Source organism: Taeniopygia guttata, chromosome 7, assembly GCF_048771995.1.
Source record: "Taeniopygia guttata chromosome 7, bTaeGut7.mat, whole genome shotgun sequence".
Lineage (NCBI taxonomy): Eukaryota > Metazoa > Chordata > Aves > Passeriformes > Estrildidae > Taeniopygia > Taeniopygia guttata.
The window spans coordinates 6,602,886-6,623,738 of record NC_133032.1 but is presented as its reverse complement, the minus strand read 5'-3'; the positions used below and the strand labels follow the sequence as shown (position 1 = coordinate 6,623,738).

At 42.0% G+C, this 20,853-nt stretch overlaps 1 protein-coding gene across 6 annotated transcripts in view; it reads right to left on the bottom strand.

The window, feature by feature from the left end:
* Positions 1-20,853, bottom strand: part of SEMA5B (semaphorin 5B) — a 269,864-nt gene that overhangs the window by 112,755 nt on the left and 136,256 nt on the right. For all 6 annotated transcript variants that reach the window (XM_072932000.1, XM_030277145.4, XM_072932001.1 and 3 more), the window contains one exon: positions 7,066-7,165. In XM_072932000.1, the coding sequence (XP_072788101.1) occupies positions 7,066-7,165 (100 nt within the window). The remainder of the gene's footprint in view (positions 1-7,065; positions 7,166-20,853) is intronic.

The window sequence follows — 20,853 nt, the reverse complement described above, 5'->3', positions numbered from 1 at the left end:
GGCTGATAAACATCCTCAGTTCTCTGGATGTATTCAACATGACTTGTATGTAAATACTGATAGACTTGGCTGGTGAGATTAAGTTATTGCCCAACAATCCTTTCTCTTTGCTGGGTTTTTATACCTTTGCAGTGGCACAGAACAGTAGGCTTAGCACCTAAACATCTGGATGTAAGTGGTATGTGGTGAGCTGTGCCATAGAAAACTGACATATCTCTGCCTTAACCAGAGGAAGAGAAAGCATTCTCAGCAATGCAGAGGAAAGTTGCTCTGCAGCCCCATTCTGTAATGCTGTAAAACACATTTTGTCCAAGTCTCCAAGGCTTTTGCCAAAGTATCTTGACCTTGTGTTTGCACCCATCCCACCCTCAGAAATACAATCTTCAAACTTAATTATTCTCAGTGCGTTACTAGAGCAAGTGAGCCTCTCATGGGTGGCTGCTTTCGTGATAGGGTATCACCAATTTTCATTTTATCTCGAATATGAAGTATTTTTCTTGTGAGGCCTGCAATTTGCTGTATAAAGGTGCTTCCTATCAGTCTCTCCTGCATAAAGATTGCCTTTCACACAGCACTGGCTGTGCAGGCACTGGCTGTGAAAGTGCTCAGCCCCACAACAGTGCTGAGGTCACTTGCAGAGAGGTGGATGGTGCTGCCTTGCAGGCAATTTGAAGGACCAGCTATTTTCCCTGCTGACAAAGATGACAGACCAGAGACTGCCACTGCCTCACCCTCTTCTCCATGTACAACATTAACGTGGAAAACTGACCCCTCATCCTCCTAGAGCTGCAGCTTCTTCTGCACATTGATCCCTTCCAACAACCTGACAGTGTTGCAGTATAGCATTTTATTTGATTTATTTACTCTGAGTTCACTAAAATTCATGTTCTTTGGTTGAAAAAATGCACAAATTTTAACTAAGAAAGAAACAAAAACTACTTTGAACAAGATTTGGGTCAGGCTTTAAACTTCCCAGAATCCCATAATTACAAAACTGTCCTTCATCCTTTCTACACCTTTTCCCCTCCTCCCCAAGGATATAAGTCAGGGACAGCATAGATTTAGGATATGCCAAATTCACACTGGTTGCAGACCAGCAGAGGAAAGCAAACCCTATAGGTGAAAAACTGACACCCCAGTGAGGCTTCACCCTCCAAACTTCATACAAGGGCTGAGCTGACCTCACCTGGCAGAGTATCAGAGAGGAAAATCTCCCTTTGAACTATCTCAGGCTCAACGAGAGAGGTTAAAAACTGCACTTTAAATCACACTTTTGTTCCTTTTGTGAAGAAACTGTGCACCCCAATTATGGATTTAACTAGCTGCAGTGTCTACTCACAGCGTTCTCACCTTCACCACATTCTTTACACAGGTCACAGGTCAAGCAATGTCCTCCAAAAAAACCCCATTTCTGTTAATTTCAGAGACTGATTTGGGTTTTTTTTCCTCCTCACATCACCATGTTATCTGCCCCTCTCCAGTCTATGATACAAAGATGCAAATTTAATTAGAGCATTCTTTTGTCTGATAGGAAAAATCACAGTGAGAAGGAAGGCATTTGTTTTCTCCATTTCTCTGAACTACCTATGATCTGGATATAATCAGAAACATTATAATGCTCTTTGCTTGCTTATGTCCTCATTAATACCTCTACTGGCAAGGTAATTTCTCAGCCCAATGTGACTTAGCAGGGGGTAAAGCTGGCGTAAGACTCTGCAAAAATAGTGCAAAGCCACCAGAAATGGTTCAGTCTATTTGTTTCAGAAAAGTATTGAGAAAAATCCTGTAGTCAGATGCTAACAGGGACAAATGGCACACCACTCCTGGCTGTTTCAGGGCAAATCTGTAGACTACATAACTGTTGGCTGTGCCCATGTGGTTGTTCCCAATGTTGACTTGTTTGCATGTTAGTCTTTCCATGCTATATGAAACTTGACTTTTCTGGCCATGCTGAAGCCACACTTTCCCAGTGTAAGTGCATGGGACTCACAGGCTTTCATGAACATTTTGCATCTTCTTTGCAAGAAGAAGCAAGGAGAAGCAAGGCTGAGAGCAAGTGATTAAAATACCAATACAAAAGTAAGGGGTCCAAATTACACGTCTGCCATGGATTTTCTGAGCCCAGAGAAGAACTTTGCCTCTGTCCACATTAGTCAAGTGCAGACTGAGGTTGTGCAGACCTTGACTGGTATCTTCAGAAAGTGCAGGCTCACTGCAGGAATAGCTGTGTTAGGCACTGTACTGCACTACTTTTCAGATGTGCTACATATTCATGTGCCACAACATCACAGCCTTTTCACAGGGCAAGGTGGCTCTTAATCCCTCTTGGCCTTGGATTCCCATCTATAGTGTGAAACTATTAGTGCTTTCTTGCCTCACTGAAGTTCTGTGAGAATAAGTGTTGGTGAGGAGCCCTAATCATTTAGCAATAGAAAGCATTGCTGACAGATTTTATACTCTGTGGATCTGTGGAACTGCTCTGACCCAACTGCTGCCACTGAATTTCCTGGATTGCAAAATGCTTTTTGCCTAGACATTATCTATGGAGACTTAAGGGTTTAGTGGCAGCCTAGATGTGGACAGGATTGAAGGTGCCCAAGGGTAAGAGTGATATTTTCTGACAGGCACAGGTTTTGAGCATTTTACTGCAGTGCTCTGGAGCTTTCTGTCAAACAGGCAGGGAAAAGCCTATGTTTGGCCACAAATCTGCATGTAACCTGGTTTCTGACAGACTAATCTATCATACACCAGAGACTTTCAATAAACTCAGGGTGCCAAACCTTCTGGCTGAGGGTCCTAGAATATATTTACAATTTGCCATATTTCTGTAAGCTGCAACTTGAAGGAACTCTTTTGGGACATCAGTCATTCTTCTCAGCCTTCAGCTCCTAAGCCTGCATGATCCAGACCTTTTTTAATGCTTTTATACAGCCAGAAGCATAATAGTCAGAAAAGGGTGTGCCTAGGCTGCTTCCCCTAAAACAATGCTTGAAAATTCATACAGCACCTTCCCTGCTCCCCAGACTAACCATATTGATGCTCCATCCCTGGAAGTTTTCAAGGCCAGCTTTAGTGGGGCCCTGAGAAACCTGATCTAGGGGTGCCCTATTTGTCCATTGTGGGAAGGCTGGAATGAGGTGATCTTTAAGGTCCCTACTAACCCAAGCCTTTCTATGACTGTGTGATATCTCCTCCCTTGCACCTATCTACTTGGCAGTAACAGGCACATTCAGATCAGCTCTAAATCGAGTATGAAAATCACCTCTGTCCAACATAAAGATTTGCATCACCTGCAGCTAAGTAGTTTTACATTTGTTGCCGAGAAGTCTGGCAGTCCATAATGATGTGCACTTTACTTGCCAGTTCTGAGTCCCTGATGCAGCTTTTGCTCCCTACTCTCTACCTCTGGGCTCTTGTTGGTAACAGCCAGTTGTGATAAGGGCTCCTGAGCTGCACTTCCCTATGTGACAGACAAGGGGGATGATCCTTTCCCATCTCCTGATGGAGCTGACATCCCTCTTGGCAGACAGAACTGAGGGCTTCTGGCCATGATGCCTTCTGGCTGGTTTTCCTCAGTAATACCTCCACTCACTGTGAATGGCTGACCTGTGTAGCCCTGCCTCTCGCATCCGCAGCCCTATCAGGCTGTGGCCCTGAGCTCACACTCCCGTAGTTTCCTTCTGTGAAAAGTCAAATGTTTCCCTTAGGACTTCCCAGCCACTCTCTGTACAGTCATTTGTTTGGGTGCCATCCTCCTGTAGTCCAAGCTGCTTCCCTTCAGCTTGCTGTTGTGCCAGATTGTCACACGGTGTCTCAGCCACCCTCCTTCACACCTTTTATGTTGTCCTCACCAGGGAACTCTTCTGAAGTAAGATTTTTGGCCTGCTTCCAAGCAGGGTCTTCTCTGGATTCTGTCTGTGCCCAGCCAGCAATGAGACAGTCCCAAGGAATAAGGCTCCTTGAGGAGGTGGAATGTCACAGCTATACCATGTCCCTCCTCCACAAAACTCGCACTCCCTGGGGCCTGGGCACCCTGCCTACAGCACAGGGACACAGCAGAGCGCTGCTTCTCCAACAGACAGGTGAAATCACTGTGACCATATTTTCAATTTTTTTTCTCACTAATAATGAGATCTAGATTATAGTTTTTCCTCCCATTAAAGTAAGCTCAAATGGCAATCGCTTGTGGATAAGACCTAAAAAAAGCAGTAAATATTTCAAAACAATCACTCATTCAAAGAAGAAAAACAGTACATTAAAACACTAACACTATATCCAAAACAAAAACAAAACATGTGAACTGTGAGTCAAAATGAAGGTTATGAATTTTTGAAATGTGTGTTTTTATACTTAATGAAATGTGACTCATAATATGGGTAGTGTAGATTTACAATGTTCTAAACTATTCATATCCTTTCTCTCAAGTGTTTGGATTTTACAAATGATGTGACAAGTAAATATGTTGCTTAGAAACCATGGTGGGCTTTTGAAACTAATTCTTTTGTTTCTGGGTTTTTAACTTGGCAGGTGTTTGGTGCAGTGGAGTTATCAAACTCCTCTGGTTTACTCTCAGACAACACCAGTCATTTAAGGAGGGCTCTTAGATAAGGATAAAGCTTAAAAATCCAAGGCTCATGTTATTCCAGCTCCCTGTCTGCATGGCATGCCCTCAATACCTCTTACAGTTTCAGTCACACTGTGTCCAATTCCTGAAACCAAAAACTCTTGTGAACCCCCAGGCTTTCTAGGAAGTATTTTCTATGAAGCTTTGAAACACAGGACGAACTAAGCCAAACAGATGCTGTGGTGAGGTCATGCTGCTTTTAAATAGGGACAGACAGAAGTAGTCTGAAATAATTTATAACTCTATCATCTAAGAGAATTATGCTAACCAGGAAATTGAGAAGTGGGAGTACTTATAAACGCCACCCTGATCCCAAACTCCTTCCACAACCCAGAATAGCTGGCATTACTACTAATATGATCTACAGCAGCACATTTAAACATGGTTAACATTTAAATTTAGGTTTCATAAATTACACCCTGCAGAGATGGATAGAGACAGCTCCTATCTCTTTGAGGTATTGTTTCATTTGCAAATTCAAGCAGATGGTGCACGAGCAACTAATGACTCAAAAAATCACCCCTAAAAATAGTCCAGAACAAGGTGTGGATTTATCAGGGAAGGAGGGAACAGAAAATGTTTTACTTCCCCTTCCCATTTCTCAGGCACAGCTCCAGAAGCTCAGTGCATCCAGAGCCATGCAGCAACAAGGACCTCATCCACACCCCATTTTCAAGAATCTTTCCCCATCGCCTTCCACAGGGTGGAGTTGAAATGAGGAAATGGATTCAGCACTCCCCACTTTCTCCACATCAAGCATGTGTATCCAACAAAAAAACCCAAACAAACAAACAAACAAAAAACCCACAAAAAACCCCCAGCACCCTGAGATGTGATATCTTCATTAAATGTACCCTGCACTGCTCAGCACAGCCATGTGTCACCACTGAAACTTTCAGTCTCCCAGTCAGGTGGGTAGTGCTTCATGAAAACTGACTTTTCCAAGCAAATTCTATAAATACTTGTCACTGCTTCCTCATGAGGCCATACCCTGCAATATAGTGTACCTCCACCGGGAAGCCAGCGTTGCTGTCACTCCCCTGTTTGTGATGATGTTGTACCCTGTCTAACCACACTCATACAGACTCTCTGGGAGGCAGAGAGTCCCTTCAGGACGTGCTGTGGGGTTTGAGGAGGAGTGAGGGACTGCGTGGGGGAAACCTGCCATGCAGCCCAATTATGTAAACCACACATTCCTCAGAGCAGCGTGCCTGTGCAATGCCTGGCAGAAGGCACTGTTCACAGCCATTCCCAAAGCAATGCTCTTCTGAAGTAATAAATATTAATAATTTCTGGTTAAAGATCCCAGCACAAGTAAAGCTTCAGCTTGAAAAGTAAAATGTTTCTGTATGAAAAGCAGGAGGGCCTCTGGCAATTTGAACAGCTACAGGAAGGTAAGTGTTATTATTTACTGCACATATACAGGCAGAAAATGTATATTAAATCACACTTCACTTGTTTCTGTGAAGCATAAAACTCTCCTTCTGCTACATATCTTGCTCTTTTTTCTTGCTCACACCATGGGTTCTTCCTCATGTCCCTGTCCTCTACTGCTGAATACACTGGGAAGAAAGCACCCTCCACTTTTGTTAATAGCAGAGACTTGATACCACAGTGTTCTCTAAGTGTTACACTTTAACTGATTTGTTAGACCATGCTTAGTATCTTTGTTTTTTGGCTTGTCCTTTCTGTTTATTATGCATTATAAAATATAGTTGTTGTTTGGGCTCATGATTCAACCACTTCTGCCATATAGTATTTCACTGAAGCACAGCTCTTTTCCCCATTACAAATGCAGCTCTAAATTTGTAAGACCTTGCCTGTGATTATGTGTTTCCCCCCTCCTCTTGTGTCATCCTAAATAAAAATAATGTTTAAAAATAAAGGAAAATATATGATAATTATATACAGTGGGCCAGAAGAAAGAGTTGCACCAGAACCCATTGGGTGAGGCACTGACTACATTAGCCAGATAAAGGAAAGAGGTTCTGAAGTGGATTCTAAGAGAGAAGAAAGCAACCATTCACCTTGGCTCTATCACTTACACAATTGTGTAGGTGAACCTGGTTCTGAGTGAAAGTCTTGCCATGGCAAATAAACCATAAAGTCAAATTTTGAGCTGGCAGAGGGATGATGCAGAATGATTTACTGTAGCTCTTCTAACATTCACAATACTGAGTGAAATGCCAGCATGCTGCTTCATTAACCAGCCATTTTGATTGCATCTCTCTTTTTTTTTTTTTTTTTCTTTTTAATTCTAGTAATTTTCTCTTCTTTGCAATTATACTGGATAAAGCTTAAAGCCCTCTATGTGAATTATGGCTTTTTTTTTGAGGGTGAAACTGGCCACATAAGCTGAATACACACTCTCCCCTGAAGCCAGAACCTGCAGGGAAGGAGCTTGAGCGGCAACCTTAGACTCATCAAAAGATTATCTTTACCTTGCTCCCACAATGAGTTGGTTCCTGTTGGCATCCAGTGCAAGCTGAGAAAAGTCATGCACACCTGGATAGGTGAAATTCGACACCCAGGGCTTCAGATCTGCAATGAAAACGAGAAAGTAGAAAACAGTAAAGCTGCTCCGGAAGCAGTAAGTTCACCTGGACATCCACTAATGGATTTCATACTGAATTATCTGTCAGGGGAGGCTAATTAATAACTTCTTTAAAGGGTTTCTATTTATTCTGATTCTTGAAAGAATGTGCAAAAAACCCACACATAAACTCAAGGCTGTCTCACCAGTTATTTTCACATCCACAATGGAGTGTCAGCATTAGTTTCAGAGACAACAGCACCTCAATGTTACTAAGTTAAAACTGAGGAAACATCTTCAGTGTCAGGATTAAGTGGTGTAAAGGGATGAGGCTGCCTGCCATAACATTCTCCAGCCTTGCCTTCTGTGCTAATCAAAGGGAAACTACTGCCTGCCAGAAAGAGAAGGTTGTGCCAACTGATGAAGAACCGAGTTAGAGAACTGGTGATCTGCATTCAAGACCTGGCTGCTTCAATGACAGATTTTGCCTTCTCTTTCAGGTCTTAGGTTCTCTTCTATGTTTCACTTCACCTAGCATTTCAAAGCCTATCAGCTAAATCCTTCCTTCATTTTTGGATGGTGGGATGTTGGGTGTCATCACAGCATCTCTGTGGCTAAGCAATTGCACAGGCTTGAGACTGGCTTTATCAACTGCCGTGGATTTGGCCATCTAGGCAACTGTCCAAAATGCAATCACACAGGTTAAATGCAAAGCAATAGATCTGGCCATGCATTGCTTGGAGAGACAAAGCTCTTCCAGAAGTTACATCTGTTAACATCAACTGAGCAATCTAGGGCAGGAAGTTCTGTTATTAAAAAATATATACCTGTTTTAAAAGAAAAAAGGTGAATTACTATTTTAGTGTACCCTCAGGCGTGATGCTAGGGCATTCACAGCATCTCATCTTTCAATACCACCACCAACTTTGACCTTGTGTATATTACAGATCACAGAATTTCAGTCTCTCACCTTACACCTTTATTGCACAAAATAACGGAATAGATTTAAATATGTCTTTTATAAAGTCATCCAGCTTTCCTGTGAGGACTTCTCTTGAGAATTTATTTTTTTAACTACTCTGGCTGTAAAATACATGGAGAATACCAAATTCTCAGGGAGCAAGGCACAGATGAGACCAAATCAGTATGACTGTAATTCCCCTGTGACCTGTTGACAAGTAGCCCTGCCTCATTCAAGGACTGGCTGTTGAAGATCCAGGAGGCTCAGCATGGAAGGTAATATCTTCTGGTCTCATGCCAACCGGACACCAATACACAGGCCAATGACCTGATGACTCAAACAGTAATGACGTAGTTCAGACCAGTTCAAAAGAGCTCAGAAAAAAACATGTTCCACTGCCATTTTATATCCCCAAAGATAAATTGAGAAGTCTCACTGAAGGCAGTCAGGTTCAAACACTCTGTTGCAGGCATTCGTTTCCCTTTCCACAGGGGCTGATGAGGAATCTCACTAAGGCCTGTGGTGTCTTGGCACGCTTCACAGGATTACAGATGTGCAATGGTTTGAAACCTTTGACGTAGAGATATTTGTTGAGCAATTTCAAGTCCTTTCTTCCATCCAGGGATGGATGAACCTCAATCAAGCCCTTAAGTTATTGAAACCTTAAGAAAACACATATAAAAAGTCCCTGAAGTCTACATGGCCTGCCTCTCTTTCCAAAGCAGGACATTGTCATGGAGCTTCTGCCTCTGCCCCGAACACCACATGTTTCAAACCAGCTCCTATAGTCCCTCATCACAGAGCTGGACCCAATCTAGTCTGACCCCATGCCTGGCCTAACTGAACGCTGCCAGGGCCCCTCCGACAGTGAACCTCCATCCTCACAATAATAAAAACCCTGCTGCTGGGGCTGGAGGGTTTCAGCCCTTTTCAGCATTCCTGTCACACTGTGCAACCACACACAACACATGTACCTCCTCTGCTCTTCAATGAAAAGGTATGAGTTAAGGAATAACCCCTCTAACCTTCAAGCATGCTCCTACACTCCTCTGGGACCCTTAATGATGTACTAGCACCAGGGAGGCACTGCAGTTTCACCTCTGGCATTCTCCTAATGGGACTTGAACTTCTTTTTCTGTAGCTCTTTAGCTGCAGAGACATTTCTGAGCCAAACAGCAGAACCAGCAACAATAACACCTTTCAGGCAGGTTAGCTGGCTGACGGGCTGCAGATCTTCTGGCATTTCTGTTGGTGATGGGGGTAGGATTAGAGAATTGCTATATAATGATGATACCTTTTAAGGATCCTGCTTTTAGGCCATAATTTCTCTTGTCATTTTACCTCCTCTTTTACTGACTCTTTCCTACTAACTAACCCACTATTAGAGTGCAGTGGCAAGAAGAATATTTCTTCATCTGCTGCTCTAAGCAAAAGCTTATCACTTCAGAGAGGTACATTCATCAGTGCTTCCTTTTAATGGCAAGCTCTGACAAACTACAGGTAAAAATAATTTTTTTAAAAATTAAAGGCAGTAGTTTGCTTGAATCTTTCCAAGTTGGCTCAAATGCCAATCAAGCCCAAGAAATAACAGGCAGTGTCTTGATTTCTATTAGTACAGCAGGTGGTACAACTTATAAAGAAACCCTTCCCAGTTATTAAATTAAAGGCTGAAAGGCATGCATCCTCATAGCAAAATTAAGCTTTTATAGGCATGTAGTTGGAGATTATTAAACCCAGCATGGTCCCACATAACAATGTATAAATGCAAGTCGTCAGAATTAATGCCAAATGGCACATTTTCCTTCTAAAACTTTTTTCTTCCTGTTAAGAGGGAATGCAACTGCAACCAAGAATCAGGACATGTGTCTTTTTTCATTCAACACATTCAAATCTACTGCTCAGACCACAGGCATCCCTAAAAATATTTTCAGCTTCACTCTGAAACTAACTCAGTACTTCAAGGTAAATGCTGCCCTAGGTCCACCCCATATTAGCTGAAGTTTACACATATGGACCCAATGAACTCCAGAGAGTGCTTGTATTTGACCTTCTTCTGAAGGCTGATTTTTCCAATGCTGACTCTTTAATTTGGCTGGAAACCTTCAGTGCTGGTGTATGTTTACATTTGCAAAAGTATCTGTTTTAAAACGGTGTGAAAAATTAAAAACCAAGGCTCTGGTTTTGCATGTCGGCAGCAGGAGGTGGAAAACTTGGACCCTCATGGCTTAGAGGCAAAATGTTCTTCAAGGCCTCCTTTGTGCTTCTCTTCTCTAAACATTTCCAGGGGGTTAAAGATCCATGGTCTCACTTCCTCCACATGAAAACCAACGAACAAAAGTTTAACAGTTTCCAACACCATCCATCTCCAGATATCTGAGTCAGCTCTAAAGCTCTGTGAGTCCCTCTACAGCTCAAGGTGGCTCAGGTATCCAGCTGCAAAGAATACAAAGTTTTGAAGGAAATGTAAGTCTGCAGGCACAGTGGTCTTCAGCTATTATGTAAACCTAAGGCAAGGTGAAAAGAGGCCCTCTGCCATTTCAGAGGTGGTCCTGCAGCCTCCAGCACGCTGCTCTGCTCTGGCTTTCTGAGAACACAGGGCTGGAACCAGGATTACCCAGCTGCACAAAGGACAGCAAGCCAATTTGCAGGAGCTGGATTTAAGGGCCTGATCCAGAAGCTTTGCGAATCGTTGGCAGTTTTCCACTAAGTTTGGTGGGTTTTGGGTCACCTTCTACCACCTTCTGGTAATAGTTGAGTCTTCATCTCCTCAAAAGCAACCTCACCCTTACTCTGCGTGTTTTGGAGGAAGGAAGTATGTAAACACTGAGCTAAGGCTTCCCTATCTGAAGGACAGTGTTCACTGCTTCATCTCACTTAAGCCACTTGTTGCTCCCATCCCCAGCAGGCTGTAACAGCTTTGAGTGTCCAGCACACATGAGCAGGGCACAAGAGCAGAGAAGTTAAATGCCCATGCCTTGAAAGTGCAAAGCCATTGTAGGTGCATGGAGTATGGCTACCCACAGTGCTATTCAAAAACAGCTCTTGCAAAATAATTTTCAGCAAGGATTTTCTATTTGAAGCAAAAGAAATGAAACTGACCAGGACTAAGGATTCTTTGTGTAAAATGAAGGTATACCCACAAGCACAGACGAACCATGCTCCTATCCTAGGACTGCACAGAAAAGCTTCAAAGAGATCATAAAAAAAAGACCTTATGAGAGATAAATTCAGAGGGTCTCCATTCCAGAAAAGATAACCTGAATCCCACACCTTATGTAAGGCTCTGTAAAACAGGCTGATTCAATGGTAAAAGTTTTGCAATGAAGTAGAGCATACACAGCACTTTGGACCTGTCAGACTCAATGGCAATAAAGTACCTGTTCTGCAGATACTCAGACCTACTTTTGTGCAGTGCTAACTTGAGCACACGTTGAATGCTTCCCTTGCTGCCTCAGCATGGTCTCTTCTTACTTCTCTCAACTCATCTCACTAGTTCAGGACATGCTTAATTACTGTGTGTGAGTATTGGAGCACTCCTGGCAAGGCTCAGATGACAGCCATGACTCCTGTAACTTGTACAATATCCCCTTTTGGTTTGCTTCAGCCTTGGCACAGCCTTGGTATAGTGATTAAACCACTCAGTTTTATTTCAGACCACCCACTAGGCTGGAGGACTCTCAGTATTGGATTTGAACCATGACAAGAGATGCAAATCATACTGTAAAACAAGGAAAGGCCTCAGGCTCCCTTCTTGGTACAGACTGATTAAATGTCCCCTTTTCTGAATCAGACCTACCATCTCAGACCATCTTCTTCTTCAATTATCCTAGTATTCTGAGATTTTCCATGAAGTAGACAGTTGCCTGCTGAGACTGAGGCCACAGGTTCCATTGTGTGTGGGCCCCTGACCAGACCCATCAGAGACAAGGCAAACAAGGCTGTAACCAAAGCTGAGAAAGCTAATAACTACCCAGCCATGCTATCACCTGGCCTCTCAAATGCTGCAAGTGTGGACATTTCCAAGAATGCATAGATGTTACAATGAAATTACAACATTATCTTTATTGGACTGACAATGAATCATATTTTAATATCAGCTTCATTTGAAATTTTCTCAGTTGTAGGTCACACCACAGGTTAGTGCAATAGACTTTGGACATTAACTTTTACTCCCACTCCATGCTGAGTTTTAAGAGTAGCCTCCACAATGCAAAACCACTCTACAATTTAGCAAATTTATCAAGGGAGGCAGAAATCTTTTGCTGCACGGGCAGAGCTGAGCAAACAAATGTGTCAGCACTCAGAGCTCAACTTTACTTATGAGGCCAAAAACTCAATCTGGCTTTACCCCAGAAGTCCTCCTACACATACGTATCACCCTGCTGTCTTGTCTTCCCATCACCACCTCCACCTCATTGCTGGTATTCTTTCTTTCTTTCTTTAAACTTGATCAATTGAAATCTTTAATTGTACATTAAATATGTCCTCATCCCAACTGCTGCAATTTCCAATGTCATTGTCTTCTCAAATCTGATCTCCACTCACAGCTCTGAGGACTTAGAAGGCGGTTCACAGAATACATACCCTCCTACAAAATGGGCCAAAGCAGCAGTTTCCTTCTCTCTCCCCTCAATACCTAAACCCAACTCACGTGTTCTTCCAGCTGTCTCAGTTTCATAGTTTCTTTCAGTTTACCCTTCTGTCCCCATATTCTCTCCTCCCATTCCTGTTTTATTTCCTAGCAGTCTTCACCTTCTAGATATGTTTCTACCTCATTTCCTGCCCACTCAAACAATTTTTCCTGTCTTGACCAACTACAAAGCCCCTTCTCAGATGAAAGAACAATGAACTAACCCATGAGTGGCTTGTGAGTCACTGTGATAGCAGCTTGCAGTGAGCCATTCCTCTTCCAAGAGATCCAAGAAGCAAGAGTTGCTAATGTCCCTCTCCAAACTGTCCCAGAATATGTGGGTAGGAGATGACTGGAAAAATAAAGATTAAGTCTTTTTCTCTTGGTCTTATAAAATAAGGATTAGTCCTATCCTTCAGCTACCAAGGAATAGAACAGCACAGAAGAAAAGCCTCTGCTTTTTATCATCCTGAAGGAAAAAAATCCCCAAACCAAAGACTCAGGTCTTGCCTCCACAGAGCCATAGGAATCACAATAAACATAGCAACATTTAAAGATCTGGCTGATTTTATGCCTCTTCCCTTAATGTCTACAGCTTCTCTCTGAACTGATCTTGCTGAGCTTCTTCCATCCCAAGAGAGAAGTGACAGCTGGAGATGTAGGCAGGGTCCCAAGAGACCAATAGCACTGACACAGGAGCCCTCTGTCTTGATCAAATCATGAAACTGTTTAATGTCTCAGTGGTTCCAATTGTTAAATGGTTTTAGGGATACCGGCTGGTGCATCAAGGAGTAATTATCTGTAACATACGTGATGTACAGGAAGCACTAAGTATTGCATACTAAGCAGTTTGACTCTTTAGTTCCTAAATTTTAATTGTTTCTTCAAAACAAATATTGCAAATTTTTTTCAATATGAAGAATAAAGAACTTCGACCAAACCCAATTTTTGCAAAAATACAATTATAACTGATTGTTATTTACTTTTTTATTATTAATATGGAGCAGCTGGCAAAACACACCAATATATGAGGAAGAATTCAGATAAAGCAAACACTAAATAATAAGCATGAACTAGTGCTCAGTTCCAGTATGGGTCAGTATGCTGGAAAGTTGTCCTGGGACCACCTCAAGGAAGGATTTTGAAGGACTGCAATTCACATTCCAAATCTGGCACATTTCTACAGTATGCACCAGTTCTGTTCCATCAGAGAGGTCAGTCTCATCCCTCGCTGTTTCACTTGGGTTCCTAATTTGCACATGGTGAAGAGTGGGCAGAAGTTCCATCCAGACCTGACCTGGGCGAAGCTGGGAGACTTCCAGAAGCCAGGAGACTTTCACTTGGTAAATCCCCCGGCCTCGGGCTGGGGATTGGGAAAGAAGTCCTGTAACTCAAGAGAGGTTCTTCCCTCTTCAGTGTGGGTTCTATAGCTCAGGCCCATCAAGACCTCAATCCCCAGCTAACATAAAATAATTTAGGTTAGAAAAGACCTCTAAGATCATCAAGTCCAGCCATCAAGTTCATTAACTCAGCACTGCCAAGTCCACCACTGAACCACATCCCTAAGGGCCCCATCTACTCTTCTGTTAAATACCTCCAGGGAGGGTGACTCAAATGCACCATATCAGGTTCTCCTTGGCCAAGGCCAATAAAAAGCAAGAGGGGATGCCACAGTGCTGCAGGAGTGGTGGATATGGATGTGTGTCCGTGAGACATAAGCATGTTCATTTGCCCCACCTGAGATTTACAGGACCAAAGGCATGTGTCTACATAGCACAGGACTTTATGGAAAGAATAGATTTGGCTTTCCTCAGCTGGCTGTCAGCTGGGACACCACCCTGACACCTCCTCCCCTCCTCAAGAACCTTGCCTGCAACCCCACACAGCTCTGCACCCCACCACCAGCTGGTGAAACTTGGCTGAGCAGTGCCACACACAGCCCCACTGTGAGCAAACCCAAAGATTTCTTGCTCTCCTGGGGATGTTGCAGAGTGTTTAAGTATTGTGATCTGTTGTTTACTGAGACATGCCCTGCAGCTGTCACACAATCTCCCTCACTGGAAAGATAAAGTGAGTGCTCATGCATCACTTGCAGCTTCCTAGGACATTCTGATCAGTATAATCCCTCTCTTCTGACAAGAAAGCAAGCTGCATCCAGGCCTCTACAACCACTGCAGTCTGATGGGAAAAAAACCCCAGAACCCCTTTTTCATCATTCAAGGATCCTTCAGTCTGCCTCCTCCACACTTGGAGGCAATTTTTTTCACTATCCTTACAGTTACATGTCTAAATCAGCCGCTTGTGCCATCAGGGGTGATGCAATATTCAGGACAACCATTTTTCACTAGTGAGAAGGTAGGAGAGGGCAGAGAAAGCAGGGCTAAACGCTCTTTGATTTTTCCTGCAGGTAACCAGATCTGCCACAGAAGCGGAAGTGTCTGATTGTGGTGAACATCTGAAGCAGAAGGTGATCCTCTTTGCTGGCTAACCAAAGACTGAGCTGGAGATGCCCAGTTTAATGCACAGTTTGTGCTGTGTAGCTGCCAGGCCTACAAGGACTCCTGTCTTCTGCAGACAAAGCTCCCACCATGAGGCAGTTACAGCAAAGAAGGAGAGCACAGGCTGTAAATTCCTGAAATTTGAAATTAGGTTGTTCTCATAAGAATCAGTGTTTTAAATTGGAAACTGGATAATAATAAACAACCCCACTGACTTCAAGAAAAGTACATTTTCAGAACCTGACTGAGCTGAGACTATCTGTGGGCTTTCCACAGACAGTATGATAAAACAAGAATGTATGATAAAACAAGAATTTTTTTTTATGAGTTTGCTAGTACCAAAGTGAACTGTATCAAAGCATAATGCCATCCTTGAATGGAAGGTTTTAGGAGAATGTGATACATTAACACTCACCAGAAGCAGATGTGCTAAATAAATGAGGTCTGCTGTACCACTGCTGTATCACAAACTTGTTCAGTTAGGGAACTATATTAAGTAAGATTTGAAATTGAAAATGAGGTCTCTCCAAGGGATGTCTTTGTTTGCACTGAACCACATAAAAAGAAGATAAGCACTTCACTTTAGATTTTCACCCTGTTCCCTTTCTCTGATGTGTGCCTGAGATCAAAAAAAAAAAAAAAAAAGGCTGCCCATTTCTATGTCCTAGATACAGCCCCTGTGCCAAAGACAGGACCATGCACATGCTGCTGTGAGCCTCAGTTACACCAGTGGTACCTCTGGAAAACACCAATCAGCTACTCTGTTGCTACATGAGTTTTTCACAGCCTCGGTCCATGCAGAATGGTGACCTGAGTGCCTGTTCCTCCTCGCTGTGAGTCTACCTCACTCAGTCCTGCTGCTGAGGATTCCTCTTCTCATCAACACCACCACTCATGGTCACAGGCTGCTCCTTCACTTGAGCTGTTGTACCTCTAAAGTTTTACCTTCCCTCACTCCCATATGTTATTTGATCACTTTACTCCCTGAAGCTTCACTGCAAACTCTTCTCTCCTGCTTGTCATGATTCATTCCATCTAAAGCATTTTGTGAATGAAGGGTATTCTTCCAACCCTCCCTTTCTTCCTGAGGTCCCAAGAAACAGAACACTGAGTGATTTTTTCAATCAAATCTCATTTCTATTATTTGTGAAGCGCCTTGGATACCATTAATGAGGAAGTCTTAAAGAACTAGCTCCATTACTGTTACAATTATTATTTTGGAATGAAAAATATATTGTTTCCCTAACTACTGTATATTTATGGCTTCATCAATTATAATTTTCTAACAACTTCTAAATCAAATCTAAAGAAGAAAATTTCCATTTGCGACAGTTCTGTTTTTCAGGATTAAAAGGAAAATTACTACAAGCCTTGCTTAATGAAAAAAAAATCCATACTGAAATGCACTGAAGGTCAAATATTCTGAAGTACCCACAGGATGCCACCAGTTTCCAGTTGAAACTCCATCATTAACTGATGTTTGGACTCCCTGTATGGAGAACCAAGAGCAGCAAGGGTATGAGCTAGAAGAAAATTCTCCCATAATGTATTGTGCCTTCCCTTAATGCTTACATAGATATACCTCTAATACTTCACCTCACAATCTTCATCCTTGGTTAACTAAAGTTTTGGGTTGGATTGTCAAAATCTCACTTGCTCAAGAAAAGTGTATGTCTCGACCAAAATTTCCTATGGGGCTTTCCCAGTTGGCCTTTGGAGTTGATGAATGCTAATGTATTTTTTTCCCATCAGTATACAGTAAAGGGAATAATGTATTAGTGACCAATTCTACAATAGTGGGAGTGTTTGGTGAAATGTTAAGAACTTTCTAAACAAATAAATCATACCTTATTATCCTTCAGCCCACAAAGTTAAAATAGCTTTTGCTTTCAATACAAGAAAGCATTTAGCTGCTCCCCACAGGTTTCAGTGTTTGAAGCTGGACACATTTCAATAAAATGTTGTTCAAAGGAATAAAATATTGAGAAAATGCATAGCAAGCTACATTCAAGTCACCTGAATCACATTTATCTGGTAGGAGATAATAATTACAGACAGCCTGAAGTAAACCCCCAGATTTAAACACTCTCAAACGAAATATTTTTCAAAACCTGAGGCAACAGGCAGAGCAACTTGTCTGCATCTAGGAGAGATTGAAGATCAGACAATGGATCACACGTCACACATTGAGAACTCACACCAGCCAAGATGCTACAGCCTGCAAAGCTGAGATTTGCAGTCCTGAGAAAATCTAAGCTATTTGACCAAGTCCACCTCTGTCCTGTGCCTCAATATGGGATCAGCAGAAGTGTTTTTATGGATGAAGACAGGCTGCAATGATGTTCTTCCAGCTTACAGTAGCTGCTATGACCCAGGAGGAAAAGCTCTGAGAGACAGAAGAGAGGAAAAACCTGGGAAGTTATCATACTTTTTCCTGAGCATACTGATTTAATTAATGAAAAATAAATAATGGAAGGAACTGCAAGTAGAAACCTGTCTACACCATTTCCAGTGAAGTTGTGAACATCCAAATGATTCACGTAGCACAGATACCTTTGCAAAGTTTTAGGAACATCCTCGGTAAACGGGATGAAGCCAAACACTCTGCAGCCATTACAAACACGAGCGCACATCCCTCATGGCTCTAGCTCTTGAAATAACAAAACTTATATAGTATTGGCATGGAAGATGTTTCTGGTTTTCCCAAAAGGCACATTACAAAGGAGCTCCAAATGTCCTTAAGGAATAGCAAAGATGCTTTATATCCAAGAAGGAGCTGTACAACAATGGAGTATACTGCTGGCAACCCTGCTGGCAACGAGGACAGGGTTGCAAATGGAGGCACTGATCTCTTGGTAGTAAAACCCATACAGAAAAAATGAAAAATATGAACATGATTGACAAGAAGTAGAAATAAATTCTCTGGTGTTTGGTTTACCAGAATGGACCACAGGGGAGCTGTGCTGGGATGACAAACTGTTTTGTGAAATGGGACTTGGATGCATGTGTACAGGGATGTATAAATAGAAAGGGATGCACTAAGAATACACTTGACTTGTTTTACTAAATTCTCAACTCAATGAAAAACAAACAAGCATGCAACATCTCTAATGTCAACTAACAGTCAAATAGTTAGTAAGACACCAGAAACAGCCTCCTAACAGCCACTAACAGTCAAATAGTTAGTAAGATACAATAAACAGCCTCCTGGGAAGTTGAAGATCATTTTCTTATTGATCTAACAAGGGAAATCAAACTTTAACTGGATTTTCTATAAGCACAGAGTAGAACAAGCTAATTATGAAAAGCCCAAACTGAGTATGTTATTATTGCTGGTGAACTGTACAATGGGCACCATTTATAAGTCCCAGGGAAACTGAGGCACCATTGTGATAGTTTGGTACTGTGCAAACACACAGAACAGTGCTTGCAGCACAAAATTCCTGCTGTGTCCCTCAGGATCTTCATACAGGCTGCAAGGATGAACCATTCAGCTCATGGCCCCTCCCCAGCCCACATCTCTCCTGGCAGAGCAAATGTTATCTTTAGCATTTAAAGTATGTACATCTAGAACCACAATGTATGCCCCTCAACTTGTCTAGCCCATTTGCTCTGTGTCACATGTAATGGCACAAATCCTTTTGGGAATGGAGTCTGTAAAGAAACAGACATTTATTCAGGTCTGAACGCAGCTAAAGGAAAAGCATTTTATATACATAATTTCTTTTCTGCTTAAATCAGTAGGACATGTACTGGGTTCTATCTTTCTTACCCACTTTCACAGCAAGACAAAGAGATACAAAGCCAATCAAACAGATGATTGGCTAGTGTGGATGAAATACAATAATAACATAAATATACAGAATTTCTCAGGAAATAAGGGGAAAATAGACAGAAGGAAGTTTTACTTGGATTCTTCTACAACAAGGATATTACCCAGTCAACTGGATGTTAAGAACATAATCTAGGGGTAAAGTATAATAAAAAGAGACTGAGCACAAGCAAAGGGGGAACTGGAGACTAGAAGGCACGAAACATGGTATGGCATCACATTTGTCTGGTGATGGGAAGCCTGGTTAGCAAGGTTGTGAAAAAGAAGTTATTCAACCCCTTTGTAACATAAGCTGTTTTGTTAGCCTATTCATTCTGGCAGTAAATTAATGTACCCCTTATGACTGAATGGTCAGAGGTCCTATTATTATTGTGGCCCATCCACAGAAAATTGCTGGTGTAACATAATCCCTGGCAGCAGGAGCATCGCAAGGGCTCTGCTGGGGTCACTCTTTCAGTTATTGCACACTCCCATTGTGTACCAGGTTGTGATTCACGAGTTGATGCATCTGGAGACTCACAGAAAGCCCCTGAGCCACACTGCTAAGCACAAACATCCTCAGGGCAATCTGGGAACACCACAAAAAATTTAGATTCCCCTACTTGTCTACCACTGCAGCCTAAACCTGTGTGTGCTGGCATCAGAACAGGGTATGGCTTCAAGAGAAATCAGATTAAGAACTGAGATGTGGTTTTGGACATGTGAGCCCTCTTCCCCAGACCTTATGTGCAGTGGACAAAAGGTGCCTTTAATTCCTACAGTGTATTTTCCAGCTGAGCTTTGCAGCAGAAAATACAAGATTAAACTGTTTCATGAACAATAATAAGGAAACAGGTGCTATGGAAAAACATAACTGTGAATCTAACTCGGGTTTAAGAATCTCAAATTATAATCTGCATAATTTTCTTGATGCATCTGCAATTTCAATTTTTTTCTTTCGCACAATTGTCAGGTTTTAATTAACTGACCAGTTTTTGCCCTTTCTCATTGAAGAAAGGAAGGGAACAAAAACAGTGAAAGAAGAGGGCAGATTTTCTTTTCCTGTGAAATATTCATGCCTTATTAAAACAAAGCAAACTGGCAGATTATGAGTGTGTTTACACAGCCATCAATTCTGCAGAGTAGCACTCATATTGAGTGCCAAGAAATGCCCACCAATTCCTCAACTTCAGGAATTGGGGCTTTTAATATTCCCTACAGAATTATTTAAATCAGTGCAGGATTGCACAGACACATCCTCTGTAAACTCAAATTTTGGTTCTTCTGGTTAATAGAGAGAGCAACACTTTTTCTTTTTTCCGTACCTAAAATATTCTTTTTTTTTTTTTTTCCTACTGAATTGCATTTCACTGTTTTTCAACAGCAAGGGTTTCTCCTTTTGGCCCTCCCCAGTTAAAGCAGATGGTTAGATCTATTTAGCAATTAAAATCAAGGTTTATTTACCAGACCAAGGTTAGAGCCAATGCCATATCATGTAGGCTTAAAGATTCTGCTAATTTATTTTAATCCACTTAAACCTTTAAGGCATGGATAATGGAAAACAGACAAGAAATCTCTTAAACTTTCCAAATTAAGAGACAAGAGTTTCCTCCTCTGTGAAGACTAGTAAAGCTCTTTAGAAGAACCCTGAAAGGTCAGTAAGGAAGCCTTTGACTACTTTCTTCCTGGAAATCCTATCTCAAAGGTCACAAAACCACAACTAAATTGCCTTTAGCAAAGAACCTAACTAGAGACACATTGCAAGGTACTCAATTGCCTTTAGCAAAGAATGTAAC